Source organism: Aspergillus caelatus (assembly GCF_009193585.1).
Source record: "Aspergillus caelatus strain CBS 763.97 unplaced genomic scaffold BDV27scaffold_16, whole genome shotgun sequence".
Lineage (NCBI taxonomy): Eukaryota > Fungi > Ascomycota > Eurotiomycetes > Eurotiales > Aspergillaceae > Aspergillus > Aspergillus caelatus.
In genome coordinates this window covers 161,413-181,002 of record NW_022475279.1, presented here as the reverse complement: position 1 = coordinate 181,002, position 19,590 = coordinate 161,413, and the positions used below count along the sequence as shown (strand labels likewise).

The window sequence follows — 19,590 nt, the reverse complement described above, 5'->3', positions numbered from 1 at the left end:
TACATGCGCTATGGTACATCTGCATCCTAGTACATATAGTCCAGCGCAACACCTATTCATACAGAAGCTCAGTTAAGTCCCATTCATGCCTTCTAACCATTGCAGCCATGGCCCACCTGTAGAGTTTGATGCTGCGACGAACGGAAGTCACCAGTCTACCCCTCTTCGAAGACAAAGAGAATACTTCAACTGCTTGGGGCTAGAGTTCCGATTCAGGCATAACTTCGCCATGTATTTCCTAGGTCTATTCAATTCGTATTAAACGGGGTGCCACCCCCGATACTCGGGAAAATAGTTCCGGAGAGAAATAGACCCCTTTGTATACCATGGATCAGGTCCTCCTTGCTCTTGAGCATCTAAATCTAAAGATCCAATACGCTCGAACTACTTGCAAGCTCCTGTATCCATTTATCCCTGCATCTTCTTCGTCGCAACCCAGTATCCGCACGCCTTTCCATAATACTTCAAACAAGCATACCTGCCGACCACCATGGGAGACCACTCATGTGCAGGAAATATGGCAGAGGACGATTTCGCCCTGCTGACGCTCCGGAATCTAGTTTTTGATATATGCAACCAAAATGGGGGTGGACATGGTGGATCAGCCATTGGTATGGCCGCTATAGGTGTTGCCTTGTGGAAATACATCATGCGTTACAGTCCCTCAAACCCAGATTGGTTTGATCGGGACCGATTTGTGTTATCAAACGGTAAAAGCACTACTGCTCTAGGCTTTAATTAAGGCGATGTTGCTAATGTGAGCAGGTCATTGTGCGATGTTCCTCTATGCTCTCAATCACCTTACAGGCTTTGATGCCTGGAAGATGGAGGAGTTAAGGCATTACGGTGACGCAAAGCTAAATGGTATCCGTACCCTCGCCCATGGGCATCCTGAAATCGAATGCCCAGGTGTGGAGGTCACTACAGGGCCCCTGGGACAGGGTATTGCAAACGCGGTCGGACTTGCTATTGCATCGAAGAATTTGGGTGCCATGTATAATGAACCTGGTTATGATGTTGTGACTTCTCGGATCTATTGTATGACTGGCGATGGATGTCTGATGGAGGGCGTTGCGCTTGAAGGTTTGTTGTTGACAGGTCTAAGCACATCACATCATACTAAGCTTCCCTAGCCGTTTCGCTCGCGGGATATCTTCAACTCGATAACCTGGTCTTGATATATGACAACAATGGAGTGACATGTGACGGTCCGCTCTCATGGATTAACGCTGAAGATATCAACGGCAAAATGCGATCCTCTGGGTGGCATGTCTTGGATGTTATGGAGGGCTCCCACAATGTCCAGGCCATATGCGCAACTTTACAGCATGCTAAGACCCTCCGTGGAAAGCCGGTGTTTGTTAACATTCGGACCGTTATCGGTGTTGAGACCAAGACAGCAGGGACGGCTAAGGCACATCACGGTGCATTTGACCAAGATAGCGTCGCCCGTTCCAAGATCTTGGCTGGACTGGACCCTTCAACTACCCATGTCGTGCCAGAAAAGGGCCTAGAGTTCTTCCGGGAGCGAAAAGAGCATGGAAAGTGGTTAGAGAACAAATGGCTGGAGCTCTTGGATGACTATTCCAAAGTTCATCCAGAGAAAGCACGGGAATTTGCTGCTCGACGTCAGGGTACGGTTACTGGATACGATGAACTTCTCCGCAGTATGGATAGCAAGCTTTTCAGTGGTATGCCGACACGGGAATCCAACGGTTTAATTCTTCATAAATTGTGGGCTGAATGCCTTCCACTCATCGGAGGAGGAGCGGACCTCGTGAATTCAAACAAAATACTTTATGCCGACTCTGATGTGTTCCATCCGACCGTTAGCTACAATGGCCGATATATCAGATATGGCATTAGAGAACATGCAATGGCTTCGATCTCTAACGGCTTGGCAGCCTTCAACCCAGGAACCTTCATCCCCGTTACCGCAACTTTCTTCATGTTTTACATTTACGTACGAGATACCTGCATTCGCAATATTGTATTCAACACAGTTAAGCTAATAAAATATCGACACAGGCTGCGCCAGGAGTCCGTATGGGAGCTCTCAGTAACCTTCCCGCGATTCATATCGCCACACATGACTCCTTCGGTAAGCGTGGTTCACTTAGCAACAATAGAATGGGCATAGCTAACTCTGTTTAGCTGAGGGCCAGAACGGGCCCACTCATCAGCCAGTCGAACTCGATTCACTCTATAGGGCTATGCCTAATCTTACATATATCCGCCCCTGTGACGCCGAAGAGGTTCTGGGCGCCTGGATTCACGCAATGGGGTCGAAGACGACACCAACAATGATATCCCTCGCTCACGATCCAGTTGGAGAGGTGCCTAATACCGATAGATTCCGAACCTTACTAGGAGCCTATGTGATCCAGGAGGATGAAGAAGCAGACATAACCCTAGTCAGCTGTGGGTCCAACTTACACCACGTTGTCACCGCCGCGAGGCAGCTGCGAGATGATTCAATCCGAAGTCGGGTCGTGAGCTGTCCCAGTTTTGATTTGTTTGACCACCAAAAAGCAGAGTATCGGCAATCTGTCTTTCCCTTGGATGGTAAACCTATCGTGAGTGTCGAGGAGTATGTCGCAACCACATGGGCCCGATACGTCACTGCCAGCATTGGGATGAAGACTTATGGCTATTCTGCTTCAAATCAGAGCAATTATGAGCGCTTCGGTTTAGACGCAAATGGAATTGTATCGAGAGTGAAGCAGTACATGGAACTTATAGGTGGCCGTAATGCACGGACATTGGGATGGCAATGTATCTAAGGTGTATGGCTAAAAGACAGGAAAAGGTTTTTATCAATAACAGAACTACACCTATAGGCAATAATTTATATCAATTCATGTATACATGCATACTTGCGAACGGTTCTTGTGTAGAAACTTTGCGACTTTCTGTGTCCAGAAAAAGGCCAGCTCAGGGCTGCTTTTTTCTCAGTCATCGATCCCGGTGAAAAATTATCATCCAATACAGCCAGCTAAAGAAAGAGAATAATTACTTTCCGAATCTACCATATTTGTTTTTGGAATATTTGGCAATAGGTTAGCTCACCGATAATATACTATTCTTATTTGTTCACCAGGGGAGAGGAGTGTTTGATACATACATAAATATAAAAAAATAGTAACTGTGTTTATTGCACCAGCTCAGGAAAAATTATACTGGACAAGTCTACTCAGTATAATTAAATTATATTATATTCTAGTTGATCAGTATATTCGGAGATAGTCAGAAATTTCTAAAAATCTTACTAATACAACTTGTCGATTTGACTAGGTAGGCCTTTTCTTGGTATTGAGGCCATAACATAAGAATCTTGGAGTCAGTAAGGTGCAACTTGTTCAACACTTACAAGTAAAAGTATAACTGAAATAGCAGAGATACTGTAGTCTGTCCCCCAAAACTAAAACAATTAAAATATGTTGATAAAAATAGTATGCAATCAGAGTCAAGTCTACTAAAGTAATTTACTATTTATCAAAATATCCTTGTTTTTGGTATTAAAAATATGGAAACAAATCTTATATTTATGTGAAACTGTGAAACCGGGATTGAGGAATATATAATATACCTTTTGAGTGAATTGAAGATTCAGCTAGCGAAAAGGATTAGATAAATTATTATAACTGCAGACTTAGATAAGGTTTCTCGGTCTTTCTGGCTTTCTTTGGTCGGTGGAAGAGACAGCCGTTTGCGGCCAAATTGGAGTAGTCCAAGAAAGTTTGTTATAGTATAATACAAAAGTACAGAATCCAGACAATCTAACTTATATAAGACTGTAAAGACATGTGATTCTAGGAAATCGTGGGGTTCATATTGGGCTAAACAAGGTCTCCGATGGATTCGCAAGCTCCGGGGTTTAGGGAGATCCCTTCTTATACTCCATTCGGCGGTTCTATCTACTCCGTAGTAGACTAAATAATATAATTATATTTGAATATACAGTATAAATAGTAAACATATAGAATAGATATACTTAATCCAAGGAACATATATGCTTCTATCGTTATGAATTTGACTTGATATGTTGTGGATGATGCAATATATTTTATAAAAACAAGATACATGCTTAGTGTGTGCAATGTGGCCATGTCTTACACGGTACATGTACTCAATTTTGACTATTGTGAGGTCTGAATAACATTTTAACATTACATACTACCACGCACAATCAAAAGTAGCGGTGTCAGTACGGTTACTAGAGCCCATCAAACTTCCACATCGTACTCCTAACCCTACCTAACTACACTAAACATTAATATCCATTGTCATGGTTGCTCCAGCATCGGAAATATTGGTCACTGAGACTCGGGTTGCTCTCCCTGAATATGACTGACTATTCGGATTGGAAGTGTTTGTAAAGGATCGGTTATCAGCCGTCCCAGGGTAAGGGTCGCCAGGGTCACCTCCGCCTGCAGTCGATGTTGCAAGTTGGTTGCTGCCATCGGCCTGCTTCATGGCAACCAAATAATGTGTTTCATCACTGTTGTCCTGTTTTGAATCATCTATATGCCAGACTGTGCCGGGGTATTAGCACTGGGTATGCAGTAGCCCGAATGAAATACACACTTATCAGACCGAACCCTGGTAGAGAGCGGTCAAAGCCACTAAAAGCGCGGTTTTCCAGCAGAAAGTATTCCTTGCTGGTAGTACTTCCTCCTGTCCATAATCGGTAGACCTCATGACTGGTTGCCACGTCCCGCAATGTAATACTCTGACCCGTAGTAGGGGTATGGACCGTAACCCAATTCTGGAACACTTTACACCAGGCAGATGGATGGCAAGGCTGAACACCAGGTGGCGAACCTCCCCATGAGCCACCGGCCATGAGACACCAATTTCCAATACCCTGAGAGCTCTCGTCAATATCGTAGAGGTCAGGCCAACCAAACAAGAGATGACCAAGCTCGTGGGCGCAAACACCAATATATGCATCTTCTGGAATGGTGAGAAACCCATATATATTGACTCCATTGGCGGAGACAACGCTGGGCAAAACCCACTTCAGGGACCAGATATCGTTACGGCTACCCGTCACTTCCGCCCCTCTTCCGGCATGGACGACAATAAACGCATCAACATATCCGTTCCCGTCATTGTCATATTGCTTAAAGTTGATTTTACTCTTTGCTGCATCGAGAGCATCGTCGGCTAGTGTTCTAGCATTTGGAGGCATTGACGATCTCCCACTGTTCCTATTGGCGTACTCGCGAAGCGTTCGCGGCATACCAAATGGACCGACTACCTCACCATCCAGGGATATATTCTTGTTACTAACCTCAGAGAAGTATTCTGTGACACTTCCAGTAGGAATCTTCCCGTATGAGAAAAATAACTTCCAAAAACGCTGCGCCGCGTTGCTGGACATCCTCTGATCAGGAAAGTCGACCAGCACAACAGCGACCCTGTCAATTCCCACAGTGAGCTGATGTTCTAAATGATATTGCAAAGATAGAAATTACGAAAGGAATTTGCTATATACCTCACGACTCCCCTGAGCGGTGCTCTTTCTAGGGCAGCCCTCCTCATGAGCCTGGGTGGTACAGTGGGGTCGAAGTCGGAGTCAGGAAATATTGTGCCGTCATTCAAGCCACGCGCTGTCCCTGTTCTTGCGCTCAGAGACGGGCGTCCGAAGCTCATTTGTGATATGTGGGGCGCATCAACCAAGCCTGGGGCAACCTGAAGTGCCGCAAGAAGTTGCGGGTGTGGGGGCATAAGTGATGGTTTTGAGCCATCATCCTCATGTTTAGCATCCATGCTTAGGCGTAGTTCTCAAACATTTAAGATAAAAGAAGTTTAAATTAATGAGACACTCAATGGATTTTGCCGAAAGATTTGAGGTAACTTGCAATTATTTATATTCGAGTCAGTAAAAGTCGAAAGGTGCGCCGCACATTCCATCTGACTAGGCTAGGCTTCAGATTTGCCGATGTTATAAGCGATCTAGATCTGCCTCTCTAAAGCAGATGACCGCTCACTCGACTTTAGAGTCATGCGACAGACTTTATCAATGAGAGGTATTGGAACAGAGGGTGAGAGTCCGAAAAAGGCTTTCAATGCGGGTCTCACCATAGACCGTAAGTCAAATAGAGAGAGTTTTATTCATTCAGCACAGTCAGTTGATAAGAAATTGTATCATATGATGAGATCTATAGGCATTTACTCATCAGTCACGCCTTTTTTTGAAATACATGAACCTGCATGAAAATGCAATAAAAGCCGAAGATAAGTAGGCATAGACTAATTCAGTTCCACAGATTTTAATACCAGGTAGACCCTCCATACATGCAGCTCCATGGATCTGTGAATTTTAGATTTTTATAACTGAGATCGATATTTGATATATTAAGCAATCCTTAACTACCTGTCATAAAATGCTAAGGTAAACTATAAAATAAACTCAAAAGTAAAGCAAGTACTACAATCTTATTGGCTGTTTCTTAGTCCGGCATTATATCTGAGCTTCATCTAGCAAAGTATTAGATCCACATAACTTGACCTTCCCAGCCAGTACCCGTTTATTGCTCCGGAGCCAGTACTCATACAAAACCAGTTCCCTCGTCACAAACAGTATACTTTATACTTGCTATAGATATTCATAGTATGGATTCGGAATATCATTAATGAATTCACAAAATCTCGTAGGAAAAAGCAGGTACGTGGAGCTCCCACCGACACGGGATGTGCCAAGAGTGGCGCTCGTTTTGGAAAGTAGAGCATGCGTTCTAGTTGCCACTAACTGAATCCAAAGCTTGTGTCATAATGGAGCAAATGGAATACTACTAGTACTCTTGTCATGCGCCAGTTTCGCACCGTGGATGGAACCTGCAAAATAGTACGGGATCTGACAGATGCTATGCTGCCAAGATCGAATACCAAGGGTGGAGACTTGGCGCTCTTGGGTCCATATTTCGATCTAGTCCCAGCAAGGTCCCACTGGAGAAAAGCGACATCCTTTGTTCAGAGATTCACGATGTCTGAGAGTCACAGAAACAGTGGTGATTGGTAGCCGTGAAATCTAAATCTCACCATTGCTCTCCTCGGTACATCTGTCACTTCTTTCATGGTTCCAGCCTACGAGAACAATACGAGAGGCCCGTTGCGCAGTGACCACCAAACCGGAATGAGATCTAACTTAAGGAGTAAAATTAATATAGATGGTTCCAGACCGACCATTTCAAATCATACTACTAGGCGCCAAGAGGTGAATAGAAGCTAGATGCCACAGAGGTTTCGTGGGCCCGATGTACTCTATCTTGTTAAGGAAGGAGCGGGACGATATACTTATCCAAATCTTACAAACATCGAACAGCTCTTCAAGCAGCAATTTCGGTAAAATCTATTAATATATATTGTTGGGGGAATAAAGTGTGCAAGGCGCGACCTTGATGTCATTGGCATTTTGGTCGAGTGGGATTGACATATATTTGGATAGAGAATGATTACAACCCAAATCCCACGCTTCGTCATTGTATTAATCTGCTTGGAGTCTCTGGGCCCTGGACACATCCATTCCACTGATTCTAGAACGACTCTTTCCTCCTGCTTAATTGTATCTCTCGAAGCGTTGGTATATACGCTATACGTGAGGCGCTCTCTCGGGCTCCGGATTTAAAAGGCATTGATTACTCATCCGGAATTTGAATCCCGGGCCCAAGTCAACATCATCTTAGATCACCGTTTCTATGTTTCTAACAATGGTAGTAGATACTATTGCTATTAAGACACTCAAGATATGACACCGCGAAATAGGACACCCCGAGCAGTTCGCAAGCATGTGACTACAGCATGCATCCCCTGCAGGGACGGGAAAGTGAAAGTAGGAAGCCTACTGTCTAACCTGTGAATGGCTCTAAACTGACCAGAAACAGTGTGATGGAAACACTCCAACGTGTAAAAACTGTCGAATAAAAGGGAAAGACTGTAGCTATCGACAAACGGATGACAAACGCAAGGTCCCTGTGCGAATCGCTGTTGGCTTCCTAGCACAGAGAGTTGACCAGCTGTCGCGCTATATCCGGGACCATGGTCTCCAGAAACCAAAGATGAATGACGATGGCCATGCTGCTGTCAAGAATATTCTTGACGCTCTTGAAATTAGCTGTGAAGATTTCTGGGAGAGCGACGGGCATGTCGGGATTATATCTGATCAACAGATTCATAGTGATATCGCATTTACTAATGACAATAATGTGTCTCTATTGGGACTTCCACAGTCGGAAGACGCAGGAGCTAATGGTCCAGCGAGGAGGGATCATGGCGTTTCCATGGATTTTGTGCGTGATGGGGAGGAAGCTCCCCGCCAAGTTGACGAAAATGCCAGGGTTGGGGTGCACTTAGTGGAAGGCAATGCACCTCGTCAAGTCATCGTAGAAGATAATATACCGCACTCTCAAGCTCAAGATCCCATGTATCCGACTTCATTGGAACAGGACACTTCATTGAAAGCACCTCCATATGAACCGATGGCTGCTCCACCTGAGCTAAATGACAATGACTCTGACAGTGACGAGGAAGTAACTAACCAGATGTCATGTCGTCTGGGACGGCTACAGCTTACACATCATGGCCAGCTTCGGTATTTCGGTTCAACATCCAATCTGACTTTATTAGACGCCTTAGTGGGCGTTATAACGCCCAGCTCAAGCTCTTTCCAGAGAGACGCGCAAGAGGTCCTTGAAAACGCGGATCTTAACATGCACGTGAATGAAGAACTCGAGAGGCATCTGATTGAGCTCTATTTTGCGTGGCAGGACCCGTGGTTACATGTGGTCGATATGGACGTCTTCTGGAAAGCTCAGTCACGTTCTCTAGACGAACGAATATCCACACAATACTATTCTCGTGCTTTATCTAATGCCATGTCTGCATTAGGTGCCGCACATGAATCAAAGTATCATCCGGACCTAGTAACCTTCCCCCGCTCGCTGTCCGAATTCTTTGGCGATAGGGCAAAGTTACTGCTTGAGCTTGAAATGGAAAATCCCACCGTTGCAACCATCCAAGCACTCGTAGTTTTGAGCAGCTACGAGGCATCTTGTACCAGGGATACTCGTTGTTGGCTATACAGTGGTAAGCATACGGAGTAAGCCAAGTGTTCGCCTTAGATTAACACAGACTAGGGATGGCGATGAGGCTTGCTTTTGACCTCGGTCTCCACCTGGACATGACGCCCTATGTGGAAAAGGGGATAATATCACCAGAGGAGGCTGATCTGCGCCGGATGATATTCTGGGGAGTTTATCTTAGTGAACAGTAGGATGTATGTCCTTGGAGTTACAGCTTATCGCTAACTCATCAGATTTTGGGGATTCTATCTAGGGCGTTCCCCGCAGAGCCCTATGAGTGGTGTCTCTGCCCCCAAGCCAGGTTCATCTAGCCCACTTCCTGCAATAAAATGGAAAGTGTACCCGACAATGAGCATGTCACCTTATGCCATGGTTCCTTTCGATCTGATATGTTCTCGATGGGTGTCTCTCTATGATATAATGCTGCCCTTGACGGACGTTTTGTGAGTGAGCCGCACGTTTATTCCATCCATCATCATTTGGCTAATTCCCGCGCCATCTAGGTACGGAGTTTCAGAAGTCTCCAATCATTCTCTTCAGGTTCTCACTGCCAGTACGGTGCAGAATCTAAGGTTGTGGAAGAAGAACCTTCCGCCTGAGCTTCACGTTGAGGGACGCCCCATCAGCCAACCGCCAATTCCACATATACTATCTCTCCAGTAAGTTGGCACACCTACCCAGACTAATTGCCTACGGAGAAGCCTAATAGCTACCGAAGTATGCAATACTACCAGTTCATGATTCACTGTCATCGACCATACATGTCAAAATATTACATCCAGCCACAACCCCCACAAGGCCCAGGACCACGCCATGCTCGCAAGATGTGTGTGGAATCCGCCATTTCTATTGTTAAACTCTTAACAGTACATGAAAACCTATATACCTTCCGCCGGGCCAATGTCCAGATAGTTTCGTTCATCTTTTCCGCTGCGCTCATCTTAATCTTCATCACAGTGCCTTCAAAACGAAGCCCACGAAACCAGGACCTAGTCAGACACCTAAATACATGTTTCCGTGCATTAGAAGAGATGGGAAGCTGTCTAGAGAATGCGAGACGCACGAGCACATTTCTCGGCACCCTGCAGCGCCAGTGGGAGACCCGTCGACGGAACCGAATGAATACACACACAAAGCAGAAGCCAGGACACCGCCAACACCCAGGCAGCACCAAGAAAACGGCAAGAGATATCAATGGTACTGGTGAATTCCACGATTTTGGAGGAAATCATACATTTTCCGAACATGCGACCGGGCCCAACTTTGCCTCGCCGTCGGGTGATTCCGGGGCGGCGGGCTTTTCTGTCGCAGATCCGTTGTCTCCGATGGGTGATTATATAGACTTTAGTCTATGTAATATTTTACTTAGTGAAGGGATTCCAGGTTCATTTGTCTGACTTGCCCCGGAGTTCTACATTTGGCGCTCTAGTTGCGATAGTTTGGACTTGTCCATCCGCTAACTCGTACTCACCGAAGGGTGAAATAACATGACAAAGGGAGTACCATGAGCATCTTGTATATATTGCGTGAACCATTAGATAGGTTGTTATTTTAGCCTCTATATAACAGCATGGGTTATATTACTAATGAGGTACATAAACTCATTTCAAGATTTCATCATCACATAGCACCATTATGATTTATATCCCCCCCTCAAGCGGTTACAGGAGTAATCTTCGTCTCCTGGCTCAGGTCTCTGCTGCTGAAACCCACCCGGATGGTGAACTCACCCTCAGGGATCAACCAGTCCTGCGACACGACGTCCCAGTAGCTCAGATCTCTGCGCATGAGCTCAAAGCCGACAGTGCGCGACTCACCAGGTGCCAGGGACACCTTGTCAAATCCTCGGAGCTGCTTGGGAGGAGTTCCAGCAGGGGCACTGTCGGGGAAGGTAACGTACAGCTGAGGGACCGTCGCTCCCTTTACATCACCAGAGTTTGTGACAACAACGGACACGTTGTATACGCTCTCCCACAGGGCAGGGTTTCCACCGGGCTGAATAGGCAGTTGTTCGGGGACCGAGGAGATAGAGTCGGCCAGAGCCTCAGCTTTGATATCGGAAAGACCGAAGGTCGTGTAAGACAGACCGAATCCGAATTCGTAAAGCACGGAGATGTTGTGGGCATCGAAGTAACGGTAATCGATCTCGAGCTTCTCGTCGAACCATGCCTGCCAGTCCTCCGCGCCAGTAGTCTCTACGGCTGTCGTGGGAGGCGCATTGTAATCGCTACCGTTCTTAGCAATTGTGTATGGCAACTTTCCAGAGGGGTTGACATCGCCGTAGAGAACATCAACAATGGAGTTACCAGACTCCTGTCCGGGGTAGTGAGCGGCGAGAATGGCAGTGACGTTCGGGTGGTTAGCAAAAGGAAGCTCGTTGATGCCAGACGAGTGGGTAACGACGATAGTGTTATTACATTTCGAAGCGACAGAGTCGACAACGTCGTTTCCATCCCAATCCACCACGAGTCGCTCGCGGTCCGAGCCCTCTTCGGCCCAGGTCTTGAGGAAGACGAGGCAGGCGTCAGGTGGAGTGGGTACCCAAAGGCTAGTTACGTCTGACTCGGCGATGTTGGTGTTGTTCAACCACCACTGAACCAGAGTATTGTCCTGCTGGCCGCGGGACTTGAGAGCCTCCAGCGGCGAGACTAGGTACGTGAAACGGCCAGTTCCTGAACCGCCACCGGCAGCAAGGGTACCATATTCAAATGTGGCCTGGTTGACGGCGCCCATGGTGGTCTCGCCAGCATCATTGCCAAAGACAGCAATTGACTTGGGAGCCTTCAAGGGCAGGGCCTTGTTCTCGTTCTTGAGTAAGATCGTAGCTTCAGCCCCGTGTCTACGGATCAGCTTGCCATGGTCACCACGGACATCACGACTGCGCTCTCCAGTCAGGTTAAACTCGCGAAGCCATGTAGACCGGGGTGAGAATGTGTTGAGGTCGGCAGACGAAGGGTCAATCTCGGGGTAGTCTTGGTCCTGGCCGAGCCAGTAATAAGGTGTCATGATACGGACAATCATATCATCCACGCGAGAAACATCAACGGTTCCATTGTTAACAGCCAGGGTAATGTTCTTTCCATAGAATGAGCCCGCTTCGGGGGTTTGGCCGTACGGCCCGAGACCTCCCGGCATGTTCATGTCAAGACCACCCTCAATAGAGGCGACGCCAGAGTGAGTACCCCCCCAGTCAGACTGGACATAGCCTTGGAAGCCGAGCTCCTCCTTAAGGAGGCCATTAAGGACCTTCGAGTTCTGGCAGGCATAGGAGCCGTTGAGGCGCTGGTATGCGCACATAACGCTAGCCACCTTGGCACGGGCGGCGTTGGCGAATGGCCAGAGGTATAGCTCGTGAATAGTTCGGTCGTCGATATTGGAGGAAACGGCTTCCTGGATAACATCTGTTAAAGTGCCGTTAGGGTTATAGTTCGGGTTACGTTGGGTCTCCTGTTCATTGCCGATAAAGTGCTTCGCACAGGCTTGAACACCGACATCCTGGTAACCCTGGATGGTAAGTTCCATGGCGACACCAGTGAGATAAGGGTCTGCTGCAAAGCCCTCCCAGTTTCTGCCTCCGTATCCTGAGCGTCCGAGAGGGCCAGCTACAGGGCCGAGAGCGACATGGGCACCTTTGCCCTTGAACTCCTCTCCCATAGCGGCGCCTCGTTCATACAAAATGTCTTTGTCCCAAGTCGATGCCGCCGTGACACCAGCCGAGAAGACGCTAGCATAGTCAGCGACGCGAATGGCCAAGGGACCATCCTGTAAGCAAAGACCCTTAAAGCCCAGTCGAGGGATTGCCACGATATTTCCCACGCAAGGCCCGGGCTGACCCGTGACCATGTCGGCCTTCTCTTCGAGTGTCAACTGGGCAACAAACTGCTGGGCTTTGGCAAGGGCTTCTTCCCAGCCACCTGATCCGGTCGCATTGGCTATTAACCAAGTCAGTCACACCGGATCATAGGTTAAGTTGTGGATTGGGGGACATACGCGACGGAAGGACAGCGGGCGAATGTCCGTACTGGCCAAGGATAGTCGTGTTACGGGGTTGGACATAACTGAAAGCGTCATCACTTCGACCAGATCCGCCATAGTTCTGGCCGTTGACCGCAGTAGCAGCGAACAAGCCCGAGACAACAAGATGAGCAATGCTAGCCATGGTTCGCACCTGGGTTGTAGTCGGACCTGAAAAGCAGCTCTACAGAAGTCATCTCACAAACATTGTCGAGCAGCAGCTACTACTTATAGCCCTCCCTACGGCTACGAAAAAAAATCTTACCAGCCGACGGTGAGTAGCTTCCGTAGGGTCCAGAGTATGGGGTAGGTATTGTTGAGGGAATTGATGGCTGGTTCACTAGGACCCACCACCCCACGGGGCTCGCTTCGAATCGCGTGGTCGGCAGGGTTCCCCACAACTCCGTTCCCCATACTCCGTTCGCGGGGTGATTTTTGCAGAGTTTTTTACTCGCTTTTTCGGCCGGCATCGCAGCGAGCACGGGAAATATGCGAGAGCCCTCGGATATACCCTGCGACTCCTATGTCCTTTCGTAATCAATTCTAACATCATCAGTTATTGCTCCAGCTCCCTACGGCATTCGTCACAGCGGATATTAATCAACCCTGGTGTCGGTTTCCCTCTTTAGTCCGAGGTTGGCTCAGGAAAGACGGATATAAACTACTATTCTCATGACTCGCAACCCCATGAGAGATCCGTGCTAAACTATTAGTGCAGCAATTATCTTGTATTCCTTGGAGTAAAAAATGTCGGGACGTTCCGCATTCGGACTATTGAGGACCAATTGGAGAGGACAAGATTCGACGATCTCTCCTTGAACTTCCCATGTACCTACGGAACGTTGACCCCAGAAAGGCCGAGACGAAGAAAAAGCAATTTCTATGTGGTAGCCTGACGTCATGAAGCCGACCTAATGACCGCATTCGTCTGGTAAATCGTCTTCTATCCGTGCGTAAGTTGTCGTAGATTATGCCGAAAACAAGCACTGACGCCGGTGAGCAAAATCCGAAGACTCAAAGGAAACTGGTCCGAACACAGAACAAAGAGCAGGATCCCGAAGTTTAGCCGGAGGGGGGAAGTGTCCTCATTGGATGTACCCCAGATAGTTTACTTCAAGCGTGGGGTGGCTTTGGGAGGAATGTCTTGGCTCCCTCAATCAGATCGGCGGGATGCCGAGATTTCAATGCATAACTTACCAGCATTACTCCCGCGGCATAGATATCCGGCAATGAATTCACCCAATATCCCTAACACACAAACAATCATACGGTAATACCACCGATATTTGTCCGGGGATATATGTAAGTTGCTTATTATGAAGTGGATCCCACACGGGAAAGCTGAAAAGCGAACATGCTCGACGTAACTGTGGCGCTAGTCCTAACCTCCACCTAATTTCGTATAACGTCGGAAAATCCCCGAACAAAGGTCTAATGAATTACAACCGGGCTAGTGTCAGAAATGGTATAATACAAACTCTTTTAATGTGTTCTGGGCAAGAGCCAAGTCTGCCTGACAGACGACATGATGTCCGAGACGCCCCGGTCATAACTACAGGCACCAACAGGCCACCAGTCACGATAATCCCATACCAGTGGTGACATGGCGTGGCTGTTGTGGATGACTTAGAAGCTTCTGGTCTTCTTCGACTCTACCTATACTACTAACATTATATTATTAATCATCTAAATTATAACCTTTTCTCCTGTTCTTTTAAACTCCTTGTATAGAGTAATCTCTCCAGATTTATTGTATGGGAGTAGGCTTGGACTGTGAAGACTCCGCGCTAGTATTGTCACGAATGATATCAACCATACATGCTACATAATAGCGGCCCTTGCACCCTTTAGGACTTTTCAAAAAGAGGTTGCTTTTCCATGTTCACAACGTAAATCAGGTCCGTCCCCAGGCGGGGGGTGTATGAAGAAATCGATTTGAGAAGGCCTGCCGAAAGCTGAGTTCGGAATTCCGCTCAAGCATCTCTAAGACAGCAGTAAAGGTATCAACATATTCTACATGATAGGTGAAGTACCTTGAGAGTAAAGCTAAGACAGCGGAGGGTGTGTATTATCAAATAAATCCCTTTGAGGGGTCCCGCAGGTCATGGGAAATGCGTACATCAACCACGGTCCTGTAAGGAAAAGCCTCCTCCTTAACAGATCAATTTCCTGGAACGTCCATCCACGAAATTTCCAGTTCGGGCTACTTAAGGGACTCGGGCCATATAAATCCGTCTCGGCATCTTATCCTTATATTCTCTCACCCAGCTTATAAATCACGACTAAATCTGGTAGCTCAAACGACAACCCGTACCCGTCGGTACCCCGAGTTTCGACCAACTCACTAGCTCACTCGCCCTGCGACAGAAAATGACCCGTCTTTTTTTTTTCGGAACTCTTTGGCTGGCCAATATAAGCACTCTCTTCTCTTTGACATAATTTCGAACACCAGTATTCGCAACCCAGGAGCACTACAATCGACCACCTAGCACTTCCCACACATGCCCTGGTGGAACAAGTAAAATGCTCATCAATTCGAAGTTAGATAATGGAAATTGCGCGCTGAGCTGTCGTAGGCTTGTAAATTAATAAAAATAAAAATAAACCCAGACCAAGCTTTGTGTTTTCAGCGATCTTAATTGCCCGAGGCCACAGGACTATGTATGGTATTCTAAGAGATGCAAGCACATACTGGGTTCTTTCTGGTAGTGTTGTTAAAGTTGGCGTCTTGTCCAGACATCCAGTTCCGTCCGTTTTCCTTTTGCAGCAAAGTAGCCAAGGTCGGCTGAGCTTGAGGGGACTCTAATAGTCCACGTATGGACGCAGACAACGTTTTACAAATATCGACCGTCGTTAATTACATTTTCATAGTGCAACAGAGACTGAATATATACTTGGTAGCAATTGTTGAGCTTTAGTAATTTTCTTTTTCGCATTATTCTTTCTGACAATATCAATAGTAGTCTGTGAGTGCCCAGCGTATCAAAATATATCATTGATGTAGTAATCAGGTATAGTGTACAGCAACTCGAGTTGCAATGGTAGATTGATCACAAAAAGTGGAAGAGTGGGAGAGATGTCTCCTTCAACAAGCCTTGATATATCATGGTACCTTTTTAGGACACTGGTAGTGTATGTTGCGCATCCATGAGTGCTATGACTTGCATGCCTTGGGCCATGGTGTTCTCCGTTTATTGCCTGGTATAACCGCCTTCCTTGTTGAAATATTTTGTCAGGTATAAACTTCCAAAATGCATACCTACGCCTTTGTAGTTAATATGCCAGCTAATCTGCATCAGTAACTAGCATCTAGCTCCTATCTAGGAGCTATAAACTAATGCGTAGATAGACATGTGTAAGGTTCAAGCAGTGAATCTGGTAGGGTTAATTAAAGCGGTATGGAGGGCGGTCAAGTAGACAGTGTCAAATTTCGACATACCACTGTAGGAAGACAAAGGAGGGGCAGTATTGATAAGATAGTGAGTCATGCTGAGGGCGGTGAAGCTGGTGAAGGAATTGCCCGCTCCACGTGGGCCAGTAACATCTGACCGCCTTCTCTTTACAGTAATGGGGCAACGGCGCGACCGGACAATCAATGTTCCGGATCAACCCCTCGTCCGACTGGCCGATATCGCCATCGCCATCGCAGTCACAAACTTTCCAGCACAGAAATCTATTAGCAGGGAGGAATTCTAAGCGCAAGAATTGCGATATCAAAGCAATCAATATGACAAGTACAGCTCCGACAGAATCCCAAAAATTCCTCTCCACCAGGGGTGGTGACTATGGCGTGCGTCTTCTAAACATGAGTCATACGTTGACGGTTTACTGATTTTCCCTAAGCTCTCGTTCGAGACCGTTGTCTTGAAGGGACTCGCTGCGGATGGCGGTCTTTTCTTGCCTCACGAAATCCCAATCGCGAACGACTGGGTATGTTTACTCAATGCCACATGAATACTTCATTCCGGAATCTTCATTTCGAGCCTTCGAAGCGGTTCACCGGGATCCGAGGCTAATAATAGATCGCAGCAAAGTTGGAAGGATCTCTCCTACGCCGAACTAGCCTTCAAGATCGTTAGCTTGTATATCTCTCCCTCCGAGATCCCGCCGGAGGACCTGAAAGGCATCATTGAACGGAGCTACTCGACATTCCGTGCAGACGATGTTGTCCCCTTGACGCATCTGCAGGATGACAACTTGTATCTTCTCGAACTATTCCATGGCCCAAGCTACTCCTTTAAAGACTGTATGTTCCCTGAGGTTATCCTGGTGTCATTGTGCTGAGACAATATTAGGTGCCTTGCAGTTTCTGGGAAACCTTTTCGAATACCTCCTCGTGCGGAAGAACCAAGGAAAGTTTGGAAAAGGTGCGCGCTTGAAAGCCCCTGGCCTGTGGCGATATAGTGGAGCTGACCAACCAGCAGACAGGCATCATTTGACAGTCGTCGGCGCGACAAGCGGTGATGTAAGTTTTATTGGTGTGCCCTTCGTCTGGCAACGGCGTTAACCGTGGATATAGACTGGATCTGCCGCAATTTACGGTCTTAGGGGCAAGAAGGACGTGTCGGTAGTCATCTTACATCCCAAGGGCCGCGTCAGCCCTATCCAAGAGGCGCAGATGACCACCTGCACAGACAGGAATGTCCACAACCTTGCCGTGACGGGAACATTCGACGATTGCCAGGTAGGTTTTGAGCATGTTGGATTCGCGGAACAACAAGACTGACAGGGCAACAGGATATTGTCAAGGCTATGTTTAACGACCCCGATAGCAACGAGGCTTTGAAGCTCGGTGCCGTCAACTCGATCAACTTCTCGAGAATCCTCGCCCAGATCGTATTCTACTTCTACGCTTACTTCTCGCTTGCTAGAAAGTCCCCGACGTTCAAGGTGGGTGACAAGGTCAGATTTGTGACTCCCACTGGAAACTTCGGCAACATCCTTGCGGGTTACTTCGCAACAAAGATGGGTCTCCCCGCCGAGAAGCTGGTTGTGGCAACAAATGAGAATGATATCCTGCACCGCTTCTGGACGACTGGCCGTTACGAGAAGAACCCCGTTCGGGAACAGCAGGCCGATGGCACCGTGAAAGCCGAGGCTTGCAAGGAGACACCAAGCCCTGCAATGGACATTCTGGTCTCCAGCAACTTCGAGAGACTCATGTGGTTCCTCGCCAAAGGTATACCCCACGTTATATTCGTTTTTGGTTCGCATGCTGACTGATCATAGAACAAGCAGCGGCAGCCGGCATGGACGACGTGTCCAGCAAGAAGAAGGCAGGTGAAGAGGTTTTGGCCTGGTACCAATCATTGAAGGCAACAGGCGGCTTCGGGCCTGTAGATAAGGACTTGTTAGAAAACGGACGGTCGACCTTTGAGAGCGACCGTGTGAGCAACCCTGAGACGGTCGAGACTATCAAGTCTTGCTACCAGGAGACCAAATACGTTCTCGATCCCCATTCGGCCGTTGGAGTTACTGTTGCGAAGAGATCGCTTGCTAAGACTAGCTCTAACGTCCATCACATCTCGCTCTCCACTGCTCACCCCGCCAAATTCTCCGAGGTCGTCGAATCGGCGCTGAAGGGCGAGGCCGGCTTCAACTTCGATGAACAGGTGCTTCCTGACGAGTTCAAGGCTTTCGCACAAAAGGAAACTAGGGTCACAACAGTTGAGAATTCGTGGGAGAAGGTCCGGGAGATCGTGAAACGCCAAGCGGAAGAAGACATCAAGACCGAAAGCAGCGCTTGAATCAAAGCTTTATGAGAGACGAATTGTATAGGCCCCAGTGCCTGACATTAATAGACATTTTCTTTCCTCTTATCTTCCAAAAAATACCTGGTTTCGTTGGGCAATGCACTGTATGGTATTGTTCTGCGAGCATTGGAGCACCATCCTAGTGAAGCTCTCACATCCTAGAACTAAAATAGAGACCATAAAATATCATGCCAACTTTAAACACTATGAAAGTATGTCCCCTGATATATAAGCTTAATAACAGCTGTTACAATGCAGTCAGTTGCAAGATGAAATGGCCACGATAGAATTCTAACCTCAAATTGTGGTAAGTCCATCTTCAGATGACGAGGGGTTTGGTCTTTCAATCAAGTAGGGGGCTGGACAATGTTCAAGTCGGTGAAAGATGGCTTGTTTACTTAGTAGTTGATCTGTTGAGATGTATGACACTGGTCGAGTCATTGTCATGCACATGAGCAATTGAACCCTAATTGATAATGCATGCGGATGGGGCTGGAAGAACAAAGATCTTTGGGAGATTAGATTTACCTTTCCTTCTGGGTGTTTATTCTGAGAGTTATTGTACCTCGTACTGAGACATGATCTGACCTCTATGAAGCGGCAATATATAAGGAACCCGTCTTCTATGCTTCACAGAAAGAACAGTTACCTAGGCGCTCGCCGGATACATGTGTATTCAATGAACAGTAGAATAACCATAACCACCAGACGACAGTCAGGAAAAAAAAAAAAAAAAA

At 47.2% G+C, this 19,590-nt stretch overlaps 5 protein-coding genes across 5 annotated transcripts; 3 read left to right on the top strand and 2 right to left on the bottom strand.

The window, feature by feature from the left end:
- Positions 1-490: 490 nt before the first annotated feature.
- On the top strand, positions 491-2,783 carry BDV27DRAFT_141554 (Transketolase, thiamine diphosphate binding domain-containing protein; the record flags this gene model as incomplete). Its single annotated transcript, XM_032069839.1, has 5 exons — positions 491-710; positions 766-1,083; positions 1,134-1,963; positions 2,029-2,101; positions 2,155-2,783. The coding sequence occupies 5 exons, from the start codon at positions 491-493 to the stop codon at positions 2,781-2,783; spliced, it is 2,070 nt and encodes a 689-aa protein (XP_031932108.1).
- A 1,483-nt stretch (positions 2,784-4,266) lies between these two features.
- BDV27DRAFT_153480 (M6 family metalloprotease domain-containing protein) lies at positions 4,267-5,775 on the bottom strand (the record flags this gene model as incomplete). The annotated part of the gene is made up of 3 exons (XM_032071793.1): positions 4,267-4,535; positions 4,588-5,423; positions 5,501-5,775. 3 exons carry the CDS (start codon positions 5,773-5,775, stop codon positions 4,267-4,269), a joined length of 1,380 nt encoding a protein of 459 aa, XP_031932107.1.
- A 1,949-nt stretch (positions 5,776-7,724) lies between these two features.
- On the top strand, positions 7,725-10,483 carry BDV27DRAFT_166603 (Zn(II)2Cys6 transcription factor; the record flags this gene model as incomplete). Its single annotated transcript, XM_032074234.1, has 6 exons — positions 7,725-7,837; positions 7,890-9,090; positions 9,141-9,273; positions 9,320-9,529; positions 9,590-9,745; positions 9,805-10,483. The coding sequence occupies exons 1-6, from the start codon at positions 7,754-7,756 to the stop codon at positions 10,481-10,483; spliced, it is 2,463 nt and encodes an 820-aa protein (XP_031932106.1). The 5' UTR covers positions 7,725-7,753.
- A 256-nt stretch (positions 10,484-10,739) lies between these two features.
- BDV27DRAFT_141551 (beta-glucosidase) lies at positions 10,740-13,245 on the bottom strand (the record flags this gene model as incomplete). The annotated part of the gene is made up of 2 exons (XM_032069838.1): positions 10,740-13,018; positions 13,077-13,245. 2 exons carry the CDS (start codon positions 13,243-13,245, stop codon positions 10,740-10,742), a joined length of 2,448 nt encoding a protein of 815 aa, XP_031932105.1.
- Positions 13,246-16,768: 3,523 nt separating this feature from the next.
- Positions 16,769-19,059, top strand: BDV27DRAFT_121525 (threonine synthase THR4). The gene is made up of 8 exons (XM_032065387.1): positions 16,769-16,890; positions 16,944-17,030; positions 17,130-17,346; positions 17,396-17,467; positions 17,525-17,565; positions 17,620-17,784; positions 17,838-18,279; positions 18,330-19,059. Exons 1-8 carry the CDS (start codon positions 16,828-16,830, stop codon positions 18,845-18,847), a joined length of 1,605 nt encoding a protein of 534 aa, XP_031932104.1. The 5' UTR covers positions 16,769-16,827; the 3' UTR covers positions 18,848-19,059.
- Positions 19,060-19,590: the final 531 nt, after the last annotated feature.